Raw genomic sequence first — 19,138 nt, 5'->3', positions numbered from 1 at the left:
GCATATTCACATTATGAAATTAGGAAAACCAACCCATATTGATTTGCACCACTGTTTCAAATAAAAAAAAGTTAGAGTGAAGATTAAATAATATTGGTGGATTCAGTTCCACTCTATGATCTGCAAAACATTTTTCAATCAAGTTTAAAATAATATTGAAAATGAAATTAATCCGTAAAAATACCATTATATATATAAATTAATTAATTAAGAGTCAAATAAAATATAAAAGGTTACTTCCAACAAAAATAAATAAAGAAATTCCCTTCAAGATCTTTAACTTAAACTTCCTTATGTCTTTATCATATGACTTAAGTCGTAATTTTATTTTAAAAATCTCTTACATTTCACTTATAATTTTCTCTTTCGAAAAAAAATCATCCATATTAAAATAATAACTGATTTTAATAGATTGGATATATTTGTATTAAGAATAAGATTTTAAATTTAAGTCGACTTTACAAAATTAACTTATAGGATAAAGTTTATAGTCACTTATATAATATAAAATATTCTTATCTTTAGTCAATGTGATATCTTCAACACACTACTCACATCGAGATATGTCAACTCGTGCACGATATTCTATATTTATAGGTGATTCGATGACACTCTCTCATATCAAGATTTGTCAACTCGTGCGTGAGACTATATATTTATGTATACTCCGATAACGAGTCAATAACTAGTAATCACAACAAACTCTTATTATGATAGACAATAGATAACTCTCATACCATATTAATAAATGAACTTTAAATCTAACTCAATCTTATAAAATTAACTTATAAGGTAATGTTTCTACTTATTTTCAAACTTTTTATTATAGTATTTATCTATTTATTTTTATTTCTAATAATTAAATAATTATGCAGTAATTCATTATTATCAAGAAAGTGCTAGAACACATAAAAAATGAGTTTGTTTTTGTTTTGCATAAATTTTTATAAACTACTATTATTGTATATAAGATTTTCTTAAAAAAAGAATATGGTTTGTGCGAAAGTGAGTTTGAATCTCTTATTTAAAATATTAGAATAAAGTATTATAGATGAAAAAACAAATTGTAAGTGATCATCTTACTAAAGTGGCTGAATACTTTCCCCTAAGAGAGATAAATTTAAACTTCTGATACTCATTTTCGTGAATTGTTTGTTTTATCAAATTTGGGTAAACTAACAAGTAACTTATCTCACTATTGTTATAATTTAATATATTTATATATTTTTGAAACAAATATTAATTATTATATTTTAATTTAAACAACAAAGAAATGAAATAAAAATGATTCATAAATTATTAACTGTTAAATAAATTTATTTATACTTTAAAAAAATTATAAAATTAAAATTATAACAATAGTTTTTTGTATAGATATTGTAAAAATACAGAAGAGGACGGATGATAAACACGTAGTTATATGCTGATTTTTGTCTCGTTCCCCATCTAAAAATTGGTAATGTGAAAATTCATTTGACCTGTATGCGGTGAAAAATGTTATTTTGCGTCAAAGTCGACAAATTCTTGTGACGAGTTCAAACTTTTTGGATGTTTGAACCAACGTTCACCCAAAAAAACTATATAAGAGTTTTATATTGTTAATTAATAAAAATAATTTTATAAATGAATTTTACGTAATTATTTTAGAAGATAAATCTATAACCATGTTCAGTTTAGTTGATGTGTAACCTATAACTTTAAAATAATAGAATTCTGGATTTTAAATTTTTATAGTTTTCATTTTTCTTTTCTCTTTCTCATAATCTCTCAATTCTCTTTAACTTTTTCACTTACTACCTCATTTCTTTTAAAATTTGATTGCAAATTATTAGGGTCATTCATAATTAAGTTCCCATTTAATTTAAAGATTTTGTCTATTTTATTTTTTTATAATTTTGTTATTAATCTAAGTGTGATCGGTTGATAAAAATATCATCTCAACTTGTTTTATCATATATTAAAATTATATAATGTTTGGATAACTTGGTCTATGTCCCGGATTTTTGTGTAACTAGTTTATTTAAGAGGTTGTTTTGAAGAGAAGTATTTTATGTAAAGGAAAATAATTTTAACTTTTCAATAGTACTCTAGAGGATATAGATGTGGAGGTGACATAATCACAAGTTTTAAATTTCTATTGCAGAGATTTAATTGATGAAAATTGTTTGGTTCTATATTGTTTTAAAGTGTAGAGATCCGATTTTGATAGTTTGGTAGTTAAAATGTTGTTTTTGATGTTGAAAATTGTATTGAATATTGTTGAAGTGTATTATAAATGGTTTGAAGCGTGATTTTGAGTGAAGATTTAAAAAATTAGTTTGCTAGGGTACTTAAGCTTTTGATATTTTTGCTCAAAGGAAAAGATTATTGCTTAAGCAAAATTGGTACTACAACAAAACCTACTCTCCTGTATATTTTCGCTCAAACGAAAATAGTATTGCAACTAAGCTGAGTATCGACCCAATTTTCGCTCAAGCAAAGAGGTTTTTGCTAAAGCGTAAGCCAATTTCACTCAAGCTAAAAAAAATCTTTCTCTTCTTTTCTTCTTGTCTCTTTGAATTGGATTATGTGTAGATTTTTTACAAATGTAAAGTTTGTATATTCAATTTATTTGTGAAATATTTAAATGGTATGTATTGTACAAGAATGATGAATTTGTATGAAATTAAAATTATACATTTGGGATTATCTGGCTTCACTCAGGATCTAAGTCATGTAAACTAAGATATCAGGTGGTGAGAAATTGATGAAGGAGTTTATACATATTGTGACCGCCTATGGACACACAATATTATATGTTTAGACTTACCATGATCATTTCTTTTAGATTCACATAACCTACTTAATACGAGTCTTATGGACGACGTCAGTTGATATTTCGTTTGTTGAATATCTTTAATGCATAATCCATGTATGATCTATATGATTGTTGTATATTAGTATTGTAATGAAATTGAACTCTTGTGGTTTGATACTTGAATTTTGTATGTCTATGTTTGTATATTAATTTCAAGTCTAATTGTTTCTTTTTACTTATATTTTCATATGTTATCTTTATTTCATTAATTTATCCTTACTATTCTTGTTGTTTTGTGAATTACGATTACGGTTTTATGTACACGATCATAAAGTTAGTGTTTCATTTTTATATTTCCTGAACAATGTTATCTTATACTATATTTATGTTCATCAACATATTTATTGCATTTTTTTATAAAATATAAAAGTTAATGGAAAAAATATAATATTAAAAAAATTGAATAACAAAAGTATTTTAATAATTTAAAATATTAACCACTACAAAATGAATACATAATACTCTTCCTTGATTTAGTATTCAATTTTTTTTTTAGTATTCAATTTAAAAAAAAATAAGTATTAAGATGAGAAAGAACAATACTATATATGAATTTATTTATCACAGTTAATTATGTTGAATTCTTTTTATGATGTCAATAATGCAAAAATACTTATTTACGACAAGTAATATATAACTTTTATTACCAAACGTTGTCTATCAAAACGCAGTGATATTTTTAAAATTAAAACGAGTATATAGATAACGGTTATAAGAATAATCACTGTCTATTTAAATCATAGAGTTAATAGAGAACGATTCTAATCCAACCATATATATATATACCACTAACAGAGTTAATAGAGAACGATTCTAACCCAATAATCATTCTTTTTTTTTTATATATATATATACCACTAACGATTTCTTGAAAAAATAATTCAATCATATATACAATTCCAAGTGAATTCTGTCTTGAGATTGTTTAAGTCAAAATCCTAAACTATATTTTTTTTCTAATTTTAAATAGAAGAAAAATGAGAAAAAGAATTACAACGTGAATCTACACAGAATAAAATTACGCAAAATGAAACCAACACCTTATTAATAGCGTTCAACTTCTTTGTTTATATTTCAATTTTGTTTTTATATTAAATAAATTAATCATATTTTTTTCTAATTTAGTTTCTATGAAAATTCTTTCACTTACTTTTTTTATTCTCTTTCTATTTTATTTCTCAAATGAACAGAGAGTGTGGAAAACGAGGAAGGCAAAATATCTCTCGTCTCAAATTACTATATAAAAATATCAATTGCATACTTATGTGGATATGATCATCAACTTTTAAAGTAAAAATTCAATAAACTCAAAAATAAATATTTTTTCCTAATAGAAGGATAGTTAAACTAAATTTAACTTGAGTAATAAAAAAGTTCTCCTCAAATATGCATATGCCAATAAGATACATGCAACCCTAATATATAGTCTTTAATAAATTAATCTAAACAAAGTTGGATTTCCTTGGGAAGGGAAAAAACCATTCACAAATTCGTTCAATGTAATTTTTTTTGAAGATATATGAATAATTTTGGCAGTTGATAAAAAAAAGGATTTTATCATTAAATATGAACTCAGAGCTGAGGAGTTTAAACAATAATTTGCACAAAATATATGAGATTTTAAACTTCATTTTTAGCATGTTGCGCGCACATACAGAAATACCATCATATTCCAATTATATGTACCACTTTTCCTTTGTCCAAAAAGATGAAGAAAGAATCTTTTAAAAAATATAATTTTTTTTATTTTGTAAATATGAGCATATCTTTTTGCTTAGATATAAAGTGAATGGAATAATAGATTAGTGCGCAGATAGTGTTATCGTACCTACAAAGAAGAAATATAAAAAGGATACATTACTTTTTGAACAAGGATAAAAAGGTAGAACATGCTCAGAGAATCATATTCTGTTTGCTTCTTACTTCATGCAACTTTTACATTGTAATCTACCATGCAATAACAATTATTTTAAAAAATAAATAAAAGGAATTTTTGCATGAAACGTTCGTTAACTTCAATGCAAGCATTTTTTTTTCCTTGTCTTTCTTCAAAACAAAAGGTTAAATGTTTCAAAGGAAACCAAAACAATCAGCTTTTCTCTTTTTCTTTTTAATGTTCAGAACTTTCGTCCACAACCAAACCATCCTTTTCTTCAAACCAAAACTTTAGAAAATAGAGAAACGTTTGTTTGACACCTATGAAAGAGTGCAAAAAAATAATATTATAAAAGTAAATAACTAAGTATATGAACTTACAATTCCATTAATACATACAATTATTTCTTATCTCTCTTTTCTCATGACATCATGTTATACCTACTGCATTTATACTTCTCTTTTGTGTCAGTTAACATGGTAGTTTTTATGTATATTTTTTTTTCTATATTTTGTAGTAATTTTTCAAATTATGCATATAACTTAAAATGAGTGTTATTAGTTTATGATTTGAAGGTTATTATGTATTTTTGTGTTGTAATTATTATTAAGATTAATGTTTTTTAATTATTTGTAATAAGTGGAATACTTTTCTTTAGTTTATGGTTTATTCGTAGAAAAAATTTTGTTGGTATAATAGGTTTCCATTTAGTTTCTTCTTAAAATTATTTATTAGTAGGTATAGACTATCTTAGTATCATTTTTAAAAAAAAATTATATATGAATTTTGGTCTAATCCTTCCATATCTATTTGTATTTCTTTTTTCTTGATACTTGATGTATATTAGATGTTAAATTTCATTGTGATACATTATATAAAACTTTTATAGAATAAGAATTTATAGTAATTTAAATACATTTAAAATAATTACAAGTTTTCTACGAAGAAAATCTCAATTAAAATATAATATATAAATATATATAAATGTCATCTCATAATTTAATTTTAAAATATTGTTAAATTTAAAATTACTTTTTAATATAATATTAAAATTTATTATAAAAAAGTTGGTTGGTATCACTTATTATTGAATCATTCACCTTTATCTAATTATATATTTAAAATATTCCGTCATTCGCAGAAAAAAAAAGTGCATGAAAATTTCATTCTATTTATATAAATAAGTATGATATCACTTTACATACCAAATTGAAATTTATTAATGAAATATTTGAGTAATGGAAGAGATTGGTTTAGATTAAAAGATGGTGAAATTGAAAAAGAAAATAGTGATATGTGGGAGGTGAAAGTGAAAGTATATTAAGAAAAAAAGAAGCGGGAAATTCAAAAAGAAATAATGAAATAGCTAATTAATAGGTGGCATGTGGTATTAACCATATATGTCTGATCGTAAATGGTGGGAACAGGTAAAGAGAGTGAGACTGACTCCAATTTAATGTTCACCTGATGAGAGAACCAACACATGCTTCGCTTATAGATCTGTTTCTTTCTGCCTGTCCTTCAAACCCTTTCTACTCACTCTTTCATGCTACTGCTTCTACTACTGCATTTATGCATGCATCATCATCACCCTCAATTCAACAATTATGACTCATTCATTGGGACAAAACACTCACACAGGGAAAGCTCAAACTCATTTAAGACCAAAAAATAATCAAAGTGCAATGCCCAAACCTTTTTCTGTTTAGGTTCAATTATCACTGCTAAAGAAAGAAATTAAAAAGAAAAAGGGCTTACGGTGTGGGGTGAAAGAAAAGGAAAGGGAATCTTTCCAAGTTTTTCGAAAACACAAATTGCAACACCACACATGCTAAATCTGATTTTATTCTGTTTCAGTTAAGTGGTGCAACTTATGAATGTGTACGAATTCTTAGTTTAAGCAACCTTACTTCAGGACATCATAACATATTGTTTTGCTGCTGTCAAACTGGTTTCACCTGTCTTGCGTATTTTGTACACTACAAACTTATCATCAATTAATCCTCCAACAATCATTAATGTTCAACACTATTACACCCAACTTTGTTTGGGATCAAACAAATTCAAATAACAATCATAAATTAATTCCTAATGTTTATAATAATCTATCCTTAATTATTTTGTACAAATATCACAGCCATTGAAGTGACTCTTCCCTCCCTCTCACTGTTAAGTTAATTCTTCATGAGTTGTTTTCATACATTGATTAGGTTGAAAATGAAAGTGTTGTTGATTGTGATGAGGGATGAGTATGGAAAGGAGGCAGTTATGAGAGTGGTAAAGTTTGAAAGAGTAAAAACTAAAAGGATGAAAAGGGAGAGAAAAGGAGAGAAGGGTGGAAGAGTGAAGTGAGAAGAAATAGAAGGTAATGATAGCATGATATGATATGTGAAATAAGTTGGAATTTGTAGAGAGTGAGTGTGTTACCAGAAATAGTGGTAGATCATCAAATAACTCATTGTAGCAGGACTGTGTTATTGCAATTAGAGTATGATGGTTGCAGGTGCAGGTGCAGCCTGACACTGAGTCCCAATACAGTAGTACTTAGATGCAGACCATCTTAATAGCAAGAAAGCAGAGTAGAAATTACGAGTTAATATTTTCTCACAACCAAATATTTCACCATATTAAAAAAATTTAAGTCCTTGTCTTGTTCTTGTCCCACCACTACTTGGTACTTCCTACAACTGCAGACCTATTTTCTGTACGATTCCCTTCTCTATTCTTTTTCATTGTACACTCTCCCTTCGTCAAATCAATGCTATCATATAATCCTAAACCATAAAAAACTTACCACCTTCAATTTCATCTTCAATTTCAGCTTCGTGACAAACACTCTATTTAATTTCCCCTTCGATAATGCACATTCTTTTCTTTCTATATAAATATGGCATGTAATAGAATGAAGCCATTCACGTTTCTTATAGCTTCATGGTTTCATATAGTTGGATCATTCCCGATTTTTTTTTTCTTTTCAATGGTCTTATAGGACTTTAAAAGGATCAAAACAAAAATCTTATTAAAAATGGTTTTCTAACATCCAATAGAAAATATTGATGTAATATGCTTTAGAATTCAAAAATATGACAACACTCATCTTATTTTTCAAAATTATTCATTAACATGTGCCCAGAATCTCTCAGTGGTTTCTGCGTCTTTTTAGTACTCGAAAATTCCAAAAACACAAGTTACCAGTGTGTCTAACATGCAGACATACACTATATTTTCTCAAAGGGGAAGGTGACAATGGCATCCAAATTGGCAAGAGAAGGAATAAACCAAATGTTATCTGCATTTAGAAGTGGAGAGGGTCTACTTTTTGAAAAAAATTATTACTTATTTTTTAACAATCACCAGAGGTAGATTTAGTCTGATGAACTGTAATCATAATCTCTTGATTATTGGCACTATCTGTTGAGAGTTTCTCAATACTTTTTTTTCAAAATATAGTACGCCCTAGAAGAGTCAATCTTCTAAAACAACCATTGAAATGTGCTTTATTGAATTTTAAAACAATTTAATTTTCTGAAGAGGTTAAACAACAGAGGATAGCCATTAACTACTGAGTAAATTCAGTTTGCATTGGAAAAACACCGACATCAAGTTCGTTACCATTAACATGTAATTACTCTGTGTTAGCTATCCAAATTGTTGTTAATTACTTTTTAATATAGAATTATAAAAAAATTGTAAGAAAATTAAGGATTTCTAATAAAATATACCTTATTATATGGATATGAGGGAGTAAAAAACTAATATCACACAATTAGGCATTCAAAGTTACAAGATAATTGGTATATAACTATTTAAAAAAGTCATTACTTTCATTTTTTTCATAACAAGATCAAATAGTTTATCCCAACTATCATTCTTGTTTATCAAATTAAAGCCTTTTTTAAATTTGTTTTATGTGAGTAACAAGACTAAATATTAATTATTAGATCTTCTAATTTTTAACAATGAAAATTCAAATATGGTTGCGTGTCTTTGATTTACTCTTTTCACTATATAAATCTCATAAACATATATATGAAGTGTATCATACAAGAACTCTCAATTATTGTGAGAAAGGAAAAAAAAAAGAATAATTATAACTACTGGGTGTTCAGATTGTGCATTCGATAATAAACACCACATAATATACTTCCTTTTTCTAATTAAAAGATCACGTGAGATTTATGTAACATCAGTATGCCTCAACCAACTGTCGCAGAAATAATATAATTGGAGAAAGAAAATTACACTTTCAAGTTAATGGGTAACAAGAAAAGAGGACGGAAGGATATATACCTACCTTGCACAGAAAGTATGGACATCTCACCCAAAAACGAATTTAGTGCAGTGATATCTTACTATAGTATAGTATTCTCAGGTTCTGCCATCTACATCGAAACCAGCCCCAGTCCAGCCAGGAGTTGAAGATCTACCCTTGGCCACAGCACCAATTAGCTTTCCTTTTGATTGCAAGTTGACTTTCTTTTTACTTCTTCCTTCGCTTTCATTATGTGGCTGCTGATTAGGCCCACTTCTCACTGCAACTTTCTGACCATTACTTTGGTTAGAAATGCTCTCGGTTGATCCCTCATTTGACTCCTTTGCATTGGTAACAGAGGAACCATGCTGGGGTGTACTATCCTGAGAAGAAGCTGCCGATCTCCCATCCTAATATAATTCAAGTGCACAATTTTAACATTCAATGCTCTAGTATGAAGATGCATACTGTATCGTGCTCGACACTGTCAAAATGTAGCATTAACAACATGGTGTGAAAAAGGCAACATTTCAATAGAGAAGTCAGAAAATGCAAGCAGGTTTCCATTCTCAACACATGTCCACAATCTCAACCAATTTCAATTCCAAACGGAATATTATCAGTTTCACAGCAAAGGGGCTTCTTATAAATGAAGTTTAGGAGGACATATAGTTAGGAGTTCGGAAAACAATTTATTAATTAGGGACACTATACAGCGTACAGCCCAAAATTAGGTTCATACCTTAGGCCACCACTATATAATTAATAATGATGAATACAGTGATAAAATAATTACATGATAAAGATTAGTTGATGCACGACTTGGATTCATAGCTTCCAATCTTCTTTTTAATTCCTCCAGCCGAGCAAGCTGAGAGTTACTGCTTTCTTGAACCTGTATAAAATTGTCAGTGTCAAACAACCAGCTAAACAGTGGTATATTATGTCTTCATTAAACACTAATTACCAGACTACTCAAGTCTTCACATAGCTTTTGTTTTATTGCTTCCTCATCTCTTACTACTTGCGAGGCTGATTCCCACACCTACAGCACAAACAATTAAGATGACAACTATATTTGAGAAGATACTTAGCATACAATTTGATTTTGTAGATCAAATTATTCCGATCATCTACACTCATCCATATCTATATAAATAACCTTTTAGACAATATTTACTTTAGTGCACCAACTTCTAAATTTAATCATTAGACTGCATTAAGAGAAAAAGAAAAAGTAACATTATAACAATCAATTCCTCTGTTATTTACACAAATAATGGTTCAAACTTCAGAGATCTTATAAAGTAAACTCTTCCTATTTCATTGGACATAAATAGAAGAGGGAAAACTATTTACGTAAAACTAATTATAAATTTCTTTCATTTACTATGATTAGATGAGTTTATTTTATCACAAATTTATTTGCATTTTCTGGGGTAAAGTGCTTAAATAATGTTATCTGCAATTTATGTGATCAATACCGAACCGAGTAAGAAACCAATGTATCTCCAATGCACTGATTTAACTTTTAACCCTAGAAGAGTAGTACACAATGGACAATTAAAAATCATCACAGGTATTTATTAACATATATATACTTGTCATCTAGTCCAGCAACTTAGCTAATAGTAACTTGAGATCAGAAGTCATACAGTAAGCTGATACTGGTACTGGCATGATGCAGTACATAACATCAATATCACAAATAATTTGGTATTATGAAAATTGCAGGAGAAAAATATAGATTAGTAAAGTAACAGTGTAACAGACCTTCCGTGCCTGCTCTTCCTTTAGCTTGGCCACACGGATTCTCTCTGTTGATGTCTCAATTTTCTTTCTCAAATGTTCAAGTGCTTAAAGTATGCATCATGTATAAAAAATAGAGCATAGTCATTTCACTATAATATCCATGTACAACAACCTTTTTAAATTGATGCCAGAAAGGCCAACAATAATTTGTAGAAACCTGCTTTTTTTGGACCAGCTGTAAGTTTCATCTCCAGTGAAAGATTTGCAAGCTCACGCTCCACATCACGAATTTTAGAGTAGTTTTCTTGAATGTATCTGAAAATAATAATAACGAGAGGTCAAGATGATTGAGTCCAGTTACTTGTTTGCCTACATAAAAGTATGTCAAAACTGATAATAAATAAAGACATTTTTAATCTTTAAAGTTACCCATCAATCACACCATGCAGTAAAGTTGAAAAGGGATCAGATTACCCAAGATCTTGTTTTTATCAATACTACAAGACAGCAATTTTTTTTTTCCAATTATTCACATTTCACAAGATTAATTGCTAAAACCTCAAATGTCTAGTATGTCCAAACTAGATATTAGTTCCTCAATAGAGAAATTAACGATGATTCTGTTACTCGACCTCAACCTATTGATTGGCTTTAAACACAAAACACAGGTCTGAATTCACTATCGATATATTCTACACTAAATTACAAGTTCAGAACAGTGAAAACACACAACACAACTACTCAAATACTATATATGTTTCCTGCCACCACCAACCTTGTGGCACATCATAAAAATGAATTAAGGCCGGTTTACTTCAGGGCGGCGAGGAAGGTATACAAGCCACATAAAGGATGGAAAGCTAGAAAACAAGATAAACAAAATAAAAAATTCGAAAAATGAGGTAATAAGACGCCCTTAAGACATGATCAATTATATCCCTAATATTTTGTTAATATTTATATTTTTCTTTATTAGTATAATAATAATAAATAATTAAAATAATAAATAATAAATTATTAATAATGTTGGATAATATTATATAAGTAACTAGAAACCTCAACTTGCAAGTCAATTTTGTGAAGTGAAGTTAGACTAAAGTTTACTTTTTAAGATAACATCAGAGTTTATCTTAGCGAGACCGACTTGTTGGGTCACTCTTTATTAGGATGTTATTACACCACCCACTTTTTATTAGGCTGTTATTGCACCATCCACAACTATCTAGTTTCAAGCCCGAGATGTCCAGTTTTCAACGTAAAGAAACGTGTTGGAGATCTCTGATATGATTCGTTATCCGATATTGATAACATTGTTGAAAATCTCACATCGACTAGAAATAAAATCAAATTTTAGTATATAAGTAGAAGCATGCATCACCTTACAAACCAGTTTTATAAAATTACAAATCGATTTGTAAAGTTGAGTTTGATAAATTATAATATATAATTGGTGCAAACCTCATCTTATAAGTAAATTTTAAGTTATGCTTAAATTCTACTTTCTTAAGAAATAACAAATAAAAATATCTCATTTCCCACTTATTTACACTCATTTCTCATCTAATCCAACCAACTTTATTTTCTACTCTCTTGTTCTCTTTTCGTTTCCCTTTCCACTGCCTCACTTTCCATCCCTCAGTCCAAATAAATCATTAATGTTACTATCACCACAGCATCACAATGAATTTCATTCACCTAAACCTTCCAACCAAAACTTCAGTGCAAAAACCATCGGCTTTGCTTCCTTCTGCTAGCAACATATTACCTGCTCTTCAAGCTTTATAAATACCATATTTCACAATAGATGTTATTAGATCATTCCTTCATCAACCCAACTGAATCTATCACAACACAGCCATTGACCTAAATCCATTCGCTATGGGATCCCAGTAAAAAACATTCTAGTCATTTCCTAGGTTATAGCTAAAGTAGATATCAAATAAAGTCTACATTTTCCACAGTCATTGGTCACTTGATATTGCACGGAGAATCACAGAATTACACAAACTTATTCTGAAATCTCCAATTTCTCCCAAAACTCTCCATAACCACACGAAAATAGCACACACAAGATCCTATGTCAAGTAATTCGATTTCAACAAATCCAAGCAATGTTGCAAGAGCAAACACATAATAGTGCTAAAAAAGGAGAACAAATTAATTAGCAGATCCCAGTGAGGAGAAATAGGGAGAGAGCTTACTTCTGCAATTGAAGTTGTTCTGCTTCAATGATCTGCAAGAAGAAGAAGAAAAACAATGAAAAAGCAATGCAGCAATGACAAAGCCAAACAAAAACGGCGACAGAGAGAACCTTCTCGGTGTAGCTGATGACGGGGGCTTCTTTAGCGAGACCGTCAGGTCCGATCTCAGGAAGAAGTGAAGGGTTCGAAGCCATTTTGGAATCCAATCACTCGCATTCCACAACTTCGTCGTGTGCCGCCGCTAGCGCCGCCGTCTTCAGGTTTGTGATTTCCAAGCAGCGGCTTCAACCCGGTTGGACCGTATCTGACGACGTCCGGTTCGAGAGAAACGCGGTTTGAAGAACCCAAATCGGAAATGGCCTGTGTGACGCTGTACAGATTCAGTTGGCTCGATGGATGATTCAATCCTTTTACTCCTTTGCACGTGCATAGCACGTTAGCCAGAGTCGCCACAGCTTTTTATTACACTATCTTATTTTAATTAATAATTTAAAATTTAAAATTTACTTTATTTTTAATTTAATGATGTATTATTGTTGCATTTCCAAAATATTAAGCTGAATAATTAATCTTCTTGCTAGTTGATATATAAGCTCAATAATAATTTATTTAATTTTTACTTGTGATCGATGCTACAGCACTTGCATCCGAGCAACGTAAAAAATAGAAGAACGTGGGAAGAAGAAATTACCCAGTTTCGTTTTTTTTTTAAGTTCATAACTTAAACAACTTTAATATGCAATTGATAAACAACAATTCCAAAGTTCAAAAGCAAAGTTTTATCTTTCAATCAAAATATGGTGATGAGATTTCATCTTCAACATCTAATTCTATAATTCAACTAATTCATCTCTTATCCAATTTCTACCATAATTAATTTAATTAAAATCTCACTCATGTTAATTATAAACTACCACTTCAATTTACACTTTAACCAAAAATATCCAAAATTAAATCAAATCAAATATCAATTTTACAATTTTACATATTATAACATTATTAAAATAATAAAATAAAATACATACAATTCAATTCAATTGTGCATCTAGTAAAATACTAAGCATATACAAAAGGATTATTTCAAATCTTAAAGTTTGATTAACTTTGTAATACATCAACCGTCATACTTCAATCAATTTTAACTCAATATCAAATAGTCAAATAAAAAACAACTAAAAATAATTAATGAACGTGTACTTCTAAGAATTGGTCCAAATATTAAAAAAAAAGTTAAATGAAATCTAATTTATTTCGAGAATATCTTATTCAAAATCAAATATAGCATTATTAACCTAGTTGAGTAGAAATTAATCTATTCACGTTGATATTGCATGTTTTAACAAAAACTCTCATATACACAATATAAAAGTGAAGAAAATTTATTTCATTGAAATTCTAATTAAGAAAACGATGAAAATCAACATCAAAAGTTTAGAAAGAAATAAAAAAAAAAATAAGAGAAGAATAATTTTAGAAAAGATAGTATAAATTATAAATGAATAATTAAAAATTTAAAATAATAATCTATATGCTAAATGCAAAATTAAATCTTAATTTTTACTTGTTTTATTTAATAGTCACAAAAATTTTGTAAAATTACGACACTTAAAAATAAACATATGAATATTCATTAACATTGATTATTGTTTTCTTTCACTCAATCTTTAATTAATTAATTAATTAATTATATATATATTGTGACATAGAAATGAAAAATATAAAATACAAATCTTATAAACATTTTATTAAATTCGATAAAATTTAATGTTTCATGCTGTTTTTTTCCTAAAAGAACTTGAAAGTAACGGAGAGGGTAAATAATTGTGATTTATATGGAAAATTTTGTTTATCTAAAAAAGTTTAATAGTTAACAAAATTAAAAAACCAGATGAAGCCATTAATTTGGCTTGTTTTAGACTAATTCGTACAACTTATTTTTAACCCTTTTTTTTGTCATATTCATATTGTTGACGTATCTAATTCACCAATTTTTTTCAGTTAAACGGAATCACTAGAGGTTATTTACTCAATCCATCAATGAACACATGTTAGCTGAAAATCTTTCTGTCATAAGCAATTATAAGTTAGAATAGAGAAGAACTATACATCATTCAAGGTCGAATGTACAGAAAAACAATATATAATAACAACTGTTTTCATTTTAGCTAGGAATTTTATTAAATCTCTCAAATGTACAACATTTCAACCCAAACGTTAATTTGTGTGCCCAACAACTGCTATAAGACATAGCAAGAGATTGGATTTATTATTATTATATATAAGGAAAATACAGGCCCCAAAAGAAGGAGAATACAATACATGAAGCTTGGTAAGAACTGAGCTATAGCTTAACATTTGATGAGAAAAAAAAGATGTTATGTTGCAGCGAATTGCAGGACAGCTTCTTTTGAGGGTAGTGCAGGAATTGCCCCTCTCTCTGTTACCGTGATGGCACCACATACATTCGCAAAATGCAGAGCTTTTCGGAGACGTTCCTCATTCTGCCACACAAATTTAATGTTCAAGTTAATGCCTGAAACTAACTGTTAAGAGTTTCTTTTTCTTTGATATTATACAGAATTCAATTCAAGAGTACTATCCCTTTAACTAGTACTGAATACCAAGAAAGAGAGAAACAAGATTAATAAAAGACCAAAAAAACTAAGATTAGAAGCATATGCAGCATATGTTCTGCTTTTATCTTTTAGGAGAATCATTAAGTTGTTTAAGATAGTCCCAGCCAATCTTTTAAGTGACAGTATATAAGTTGTGTTACATAAAGATTGGCCAATACTAAGTGCAAGTGGTATTTCAGGGACCCATATTTTGAATGTGTAAAAAATGCATCAAGATTCAAGAGGAGTGTGTAAAAAATTCTGAATTACCTGGAAAAGACTTTGGTCAGAAGCTAAGCTATAGATAATGCCACTAACAAATGCATCACCAGCACCAGTTGTGTCAACAGCTTTAACTTTGACACCTCCAACCCTGCCCTTAAAATTCTGCATAGTAATTAGGCAATCACTATTAGGCTAACAGATTGGACATCAAAGAAAACCTGGTAATCAGATTTACAAGTAGTCAAGTACACTACAACACGATGAAACATTCTAAATAAGTCACAATCATCAATTCAGCCCACAATGTTAATACAAGAAGCAAACACACAAGCACAGACAGAACATAGAAAATGATGACATGAGGGAATACAGTACACTACAAATTAAAGGCAACATGGTCAAATAACTTTGACAAAACTAACTTACCTTGGCGTAATATCTACAACCTTCTGACCCTTCAGTAACGATTAAAAGCTTGAGATTAGGGTGAAAAAGCTTCTTTAATACAACATTATCATCATAAGGATCATCACCACCAGTCAAAAATGAAATCTCGTCCTCACTTATCTGCACAAACATAAAAATTGCACATATGATTTACTAAGGGGGAAATGACAGAATGCTTATTTTAAAAATAATAAGCTTTATGAAGTATATCATACAAAAATCTACCAGCCACACACAATATACCTTTATGACATCGGCTTGATCCCATATACTCTTTATGCCATTCCGAGCAGCCTCAGCAGAGGGCCATAGTGCCAATCTCAAATTTGGATCATATGAGAGAATGCAACCAGAGTCTTTAGCAATTTTCATAGCAGCAAGATGAGCTGACTTGATTGGCTCATCAATCAAGCTGATTGAACCATAATGGAATATTTTAGCCTGCGATCAATATCATGAGTAGCTGGACCTTCTTAAACCACATTTTACAACTACAAAAATGAAACTAAAAAAATTACCTTCTTTATGAGATCGGTATCAAGCTCAGACTCTTTAAGAAGCATATCAGCACTAGGATTTCGGAAAAACAAAAACTCACGCTCGCCATCGGCTCTAAGTGTAACAAAAGCTAAAGCAGTTCTTGCATTAGGGTCAAACTTTATGCCAGATGTTTCAACATTGTTCTTCTTTAAAATATCAGCCAACATATACCCAAATTCATCTGCTCCAACCTAAAATGCAGATGACAGATGACAAATAATCAAGCTATGATTTTCCTATCAAATAGATCAAGCAAGCATTCTCTCTATCTCTCTCACACTTTTTTTTTGCGGGGTGAGGAGATGTCCTGGAACAGTCTTATTCAGATAAATGCAATTAATTTTAAACAATATAACACATGACATGGATAGAGAAATACACCTTGCCTATAAAAGCAGCTGAACCTCCAAGCCTAGAGATGCCAACAGCCACATTGGCAGGAGCACCACCGGCAGCTTTCTTGAAAGCGGGTGCTTCAGCTAGTGACACTCCACCCACTGTTGGCACAAAATCTATTAACATTTCACCAAAGCAAACGACGGGTCCATCTTTTCCCTTACAGTCTTCATTTTTGAGATCGCTTGATTTACCTGCACAAGTGGAGTAGCTAAGGTACCAACATGAAGTGTAAGTAATCCAAGATGCAGCCACTCAATACTTTAAAAGGAGAAAAATTCATCTTCGTAATAGGATGACTTCTATTAGTGTATTTACATGTGGAATACCATAAACTTCTTATGCTAGATACCAAGAGAGACAATAATCATTTCACATGTATCACATGACATCCTATATGGCTAAATTGATATTACATCTTCTGCTCTCTGTTTCCTTGGACCCAAAATCCATAACAACAAAAAGTGTAGGCATTTTGAATTCAAATATTGCTCGAGTATATACCAATAATAAACCTTCAAAGAATTGGCTACGAGCCAAGGCATCTTGTGAGCAAGCTCTAACTCAATTTGTTAAGAACTCAGTTAAAATTTTGAGACGTTTGTTAGATGAAATGAGCTTGATGATTCACAAATTCAATTCAACGGCTTATGAGTTAACTTTTTAAGAATACATGGAATTTTTTTTAAGAATAATAATAGTAGTGATTTGATTAAATATATATCATCACTTAAATTTATTTTTAATAGTACCTAATATAAATATATGTAAAAGATTATCATTGAATTACAAATTTGGAACTAACTCGTTGAGTAAAAAAGCTCTTCAAATTTTCAATGAATTATGCTCCCCGGTAGGCCCTATCTAAATCAAAAACAGATCCCAGAGACACACAGAGGCCAAAAAAATTTAAATATAAATAACCACCCAAGCAATCGGATCTTCACATCAACCACCGCATAGCCTTCTACGGAACGGCCTCATGTGTTATGATATCAGCCTTTAAAATAAAGAATCCATATACCAGATTTATATCTCTTCATGCATTAACAAGAAAATATAACAACACATGCAGACAAACACAAAAGCTAACAAAGAAGAACTCGAATCTGATTCAGCAAACAAATTCAATAAAAACGGGAACCCAACACCAGAAGAACATCAAAGATGCCATCTTTAGCTCAAAAACACAGTTTCAACGCACACGACAAACAACGTCCTCATCTGAACAACAATAACAGGTAATGAAACCGTAAAACAGAACACCCCAGAAAAGAAAAGAAAAGAAAATCCGTGAGAGAGAGGGAGAAAGTGGAAAGACGAGAAACCTGAGGAGGTAACGTGGTCCATCGGGGCAATGGAAACCAAGAAACAGAGTATTGGAAATGCAGAAGAAGAAGACAAAGAAGAATGTTTTGGTGGAACTTAATAGTTTATACAGAGAGAAGAGAAGCGAGGGAATGCAATGAAGAGGGAAATTGGTTGGATTTATAAAAGCATGGAGATTTGTATTGTTCTGTTTAAAAGAAAAGTGAAATGTTACAGTGCGATACCTGACAACGTGAAATACGACCACGATAAACTTTTTTTTTTTTAAAGAAACAATATGATTTAAGAAAAATTTAATTTTAAAATAATAATGATTAAGTATTCAAATTTCATGCATATAGAGTTTAATGGTTATGAAAATGAGTAGAAAGTTTATTTAGTTAATTAATATAAAGATATTTGGTTTGAGGCTATAGTTTTAGATTGTGTCGACAATAAATCTTGTCGTATAATCTAATAATAAGTAATAAAAATCCACTTTTATAATTTTTATTTGCTAAATACTTTCAGGACAATTTTTTGTTTTGTTTTTACTATCACCAAAATAATTAATTGGTAAAAGTGGTCTCGTGTTGTCTTTTTCTAAAATTTATTAATAAATGTTTTACTTTTATCTTATTTATTTAATTTATAAATATTTATGAAAAA

The 19,138-nt window shown here is 29.6% G+C and overlaps 2 protein-coding genes across 2 annotated transcripts; both read right to left on the bottom strand.

The window, feature by feature from the left end:
- Positions 1 to 8,860: 8,860 nt before the first annotated feature.
- LOC137827612 (uncharacterized) lies at positions 8,861 to 13,402 on the bottom strand. Its single transcript, XM_068633820.1, has 7 exons — positions 13,049 to 13,402; positions 12,939 to 12,970; positions 10,955 to 11,052; positions 10,759 to 10,841; positions 9,953 to 10,030; positions 9,782 to 9,880; positions 8,861 to 9,395 (listed from the first exon to the last, which is right to left on the bottom strand). Exons 1-7 carry the CDS (start codon positions 13,130 to 13,132, stop codon positions 9,102 to 9,104), a joined length of 768 nt encoding a protein of 255 aa, XP_068489921.1. The 5' UTR covers positions 13,133 to 13,402; the 3' UTR covers positions 8,861 to 9,101.
- A 1,677-nt stretch (positions 13,403 to 15,079) lies between these two features.
- On the bottom strand, positions 15,080 to 18,645 carry LOC137829555 (probable fructokinase-7). Its single transcript, XM_068636380.1, has 7 exons — positions 18,490 to 18,645; positions 17,147 to 17,355; positions 16,744 to 16,956; positions 16,469 to 16,666; positions 16,205 to 16,345; positions 15,824 to 15,940; positions 15,080 to 15,439 (listed from the first exon to the last, which is right to left on the bottom strand). The coding sequence occupies exons 1-7, from the start codon at positions 18,509 to 18,511 to the stop codon at positions 15,314 to 15,316; spliced, it is 1,026 nt and encodes a 341-aa protein (XP_068492481.1). The 5' UTR covers positions 18,512 to 18,645; the 3' UTR covers positions 15,080 to 15,313.
- Between the last annotated feature and the right edge of the window lie 493 nt (positions 18,646 to 19,138).

This window comes from Phaseolus vulgaris, chromosome 7, assembly GCF_000499845.2.
Source record: "Phaseolus vulgaris cultivar G19833 chromosome 7, P. vulgaris v2.0, whole genome shotgun sequence".
In the NCBI taxonomy this organism is placed as follows: domain Eukaryota; kingdom Viridiplantae; phylum Streptophyta; class Magnoliopsida; order Fabales; family Fabaceae; genus Phaseolus; species Phaseolus vulgaris.
The sequence above is the reverse complement of the archived record's forward strand: the minus strand, read 5'-3'. Positions and strand labels throughout refer to the sequence as shown.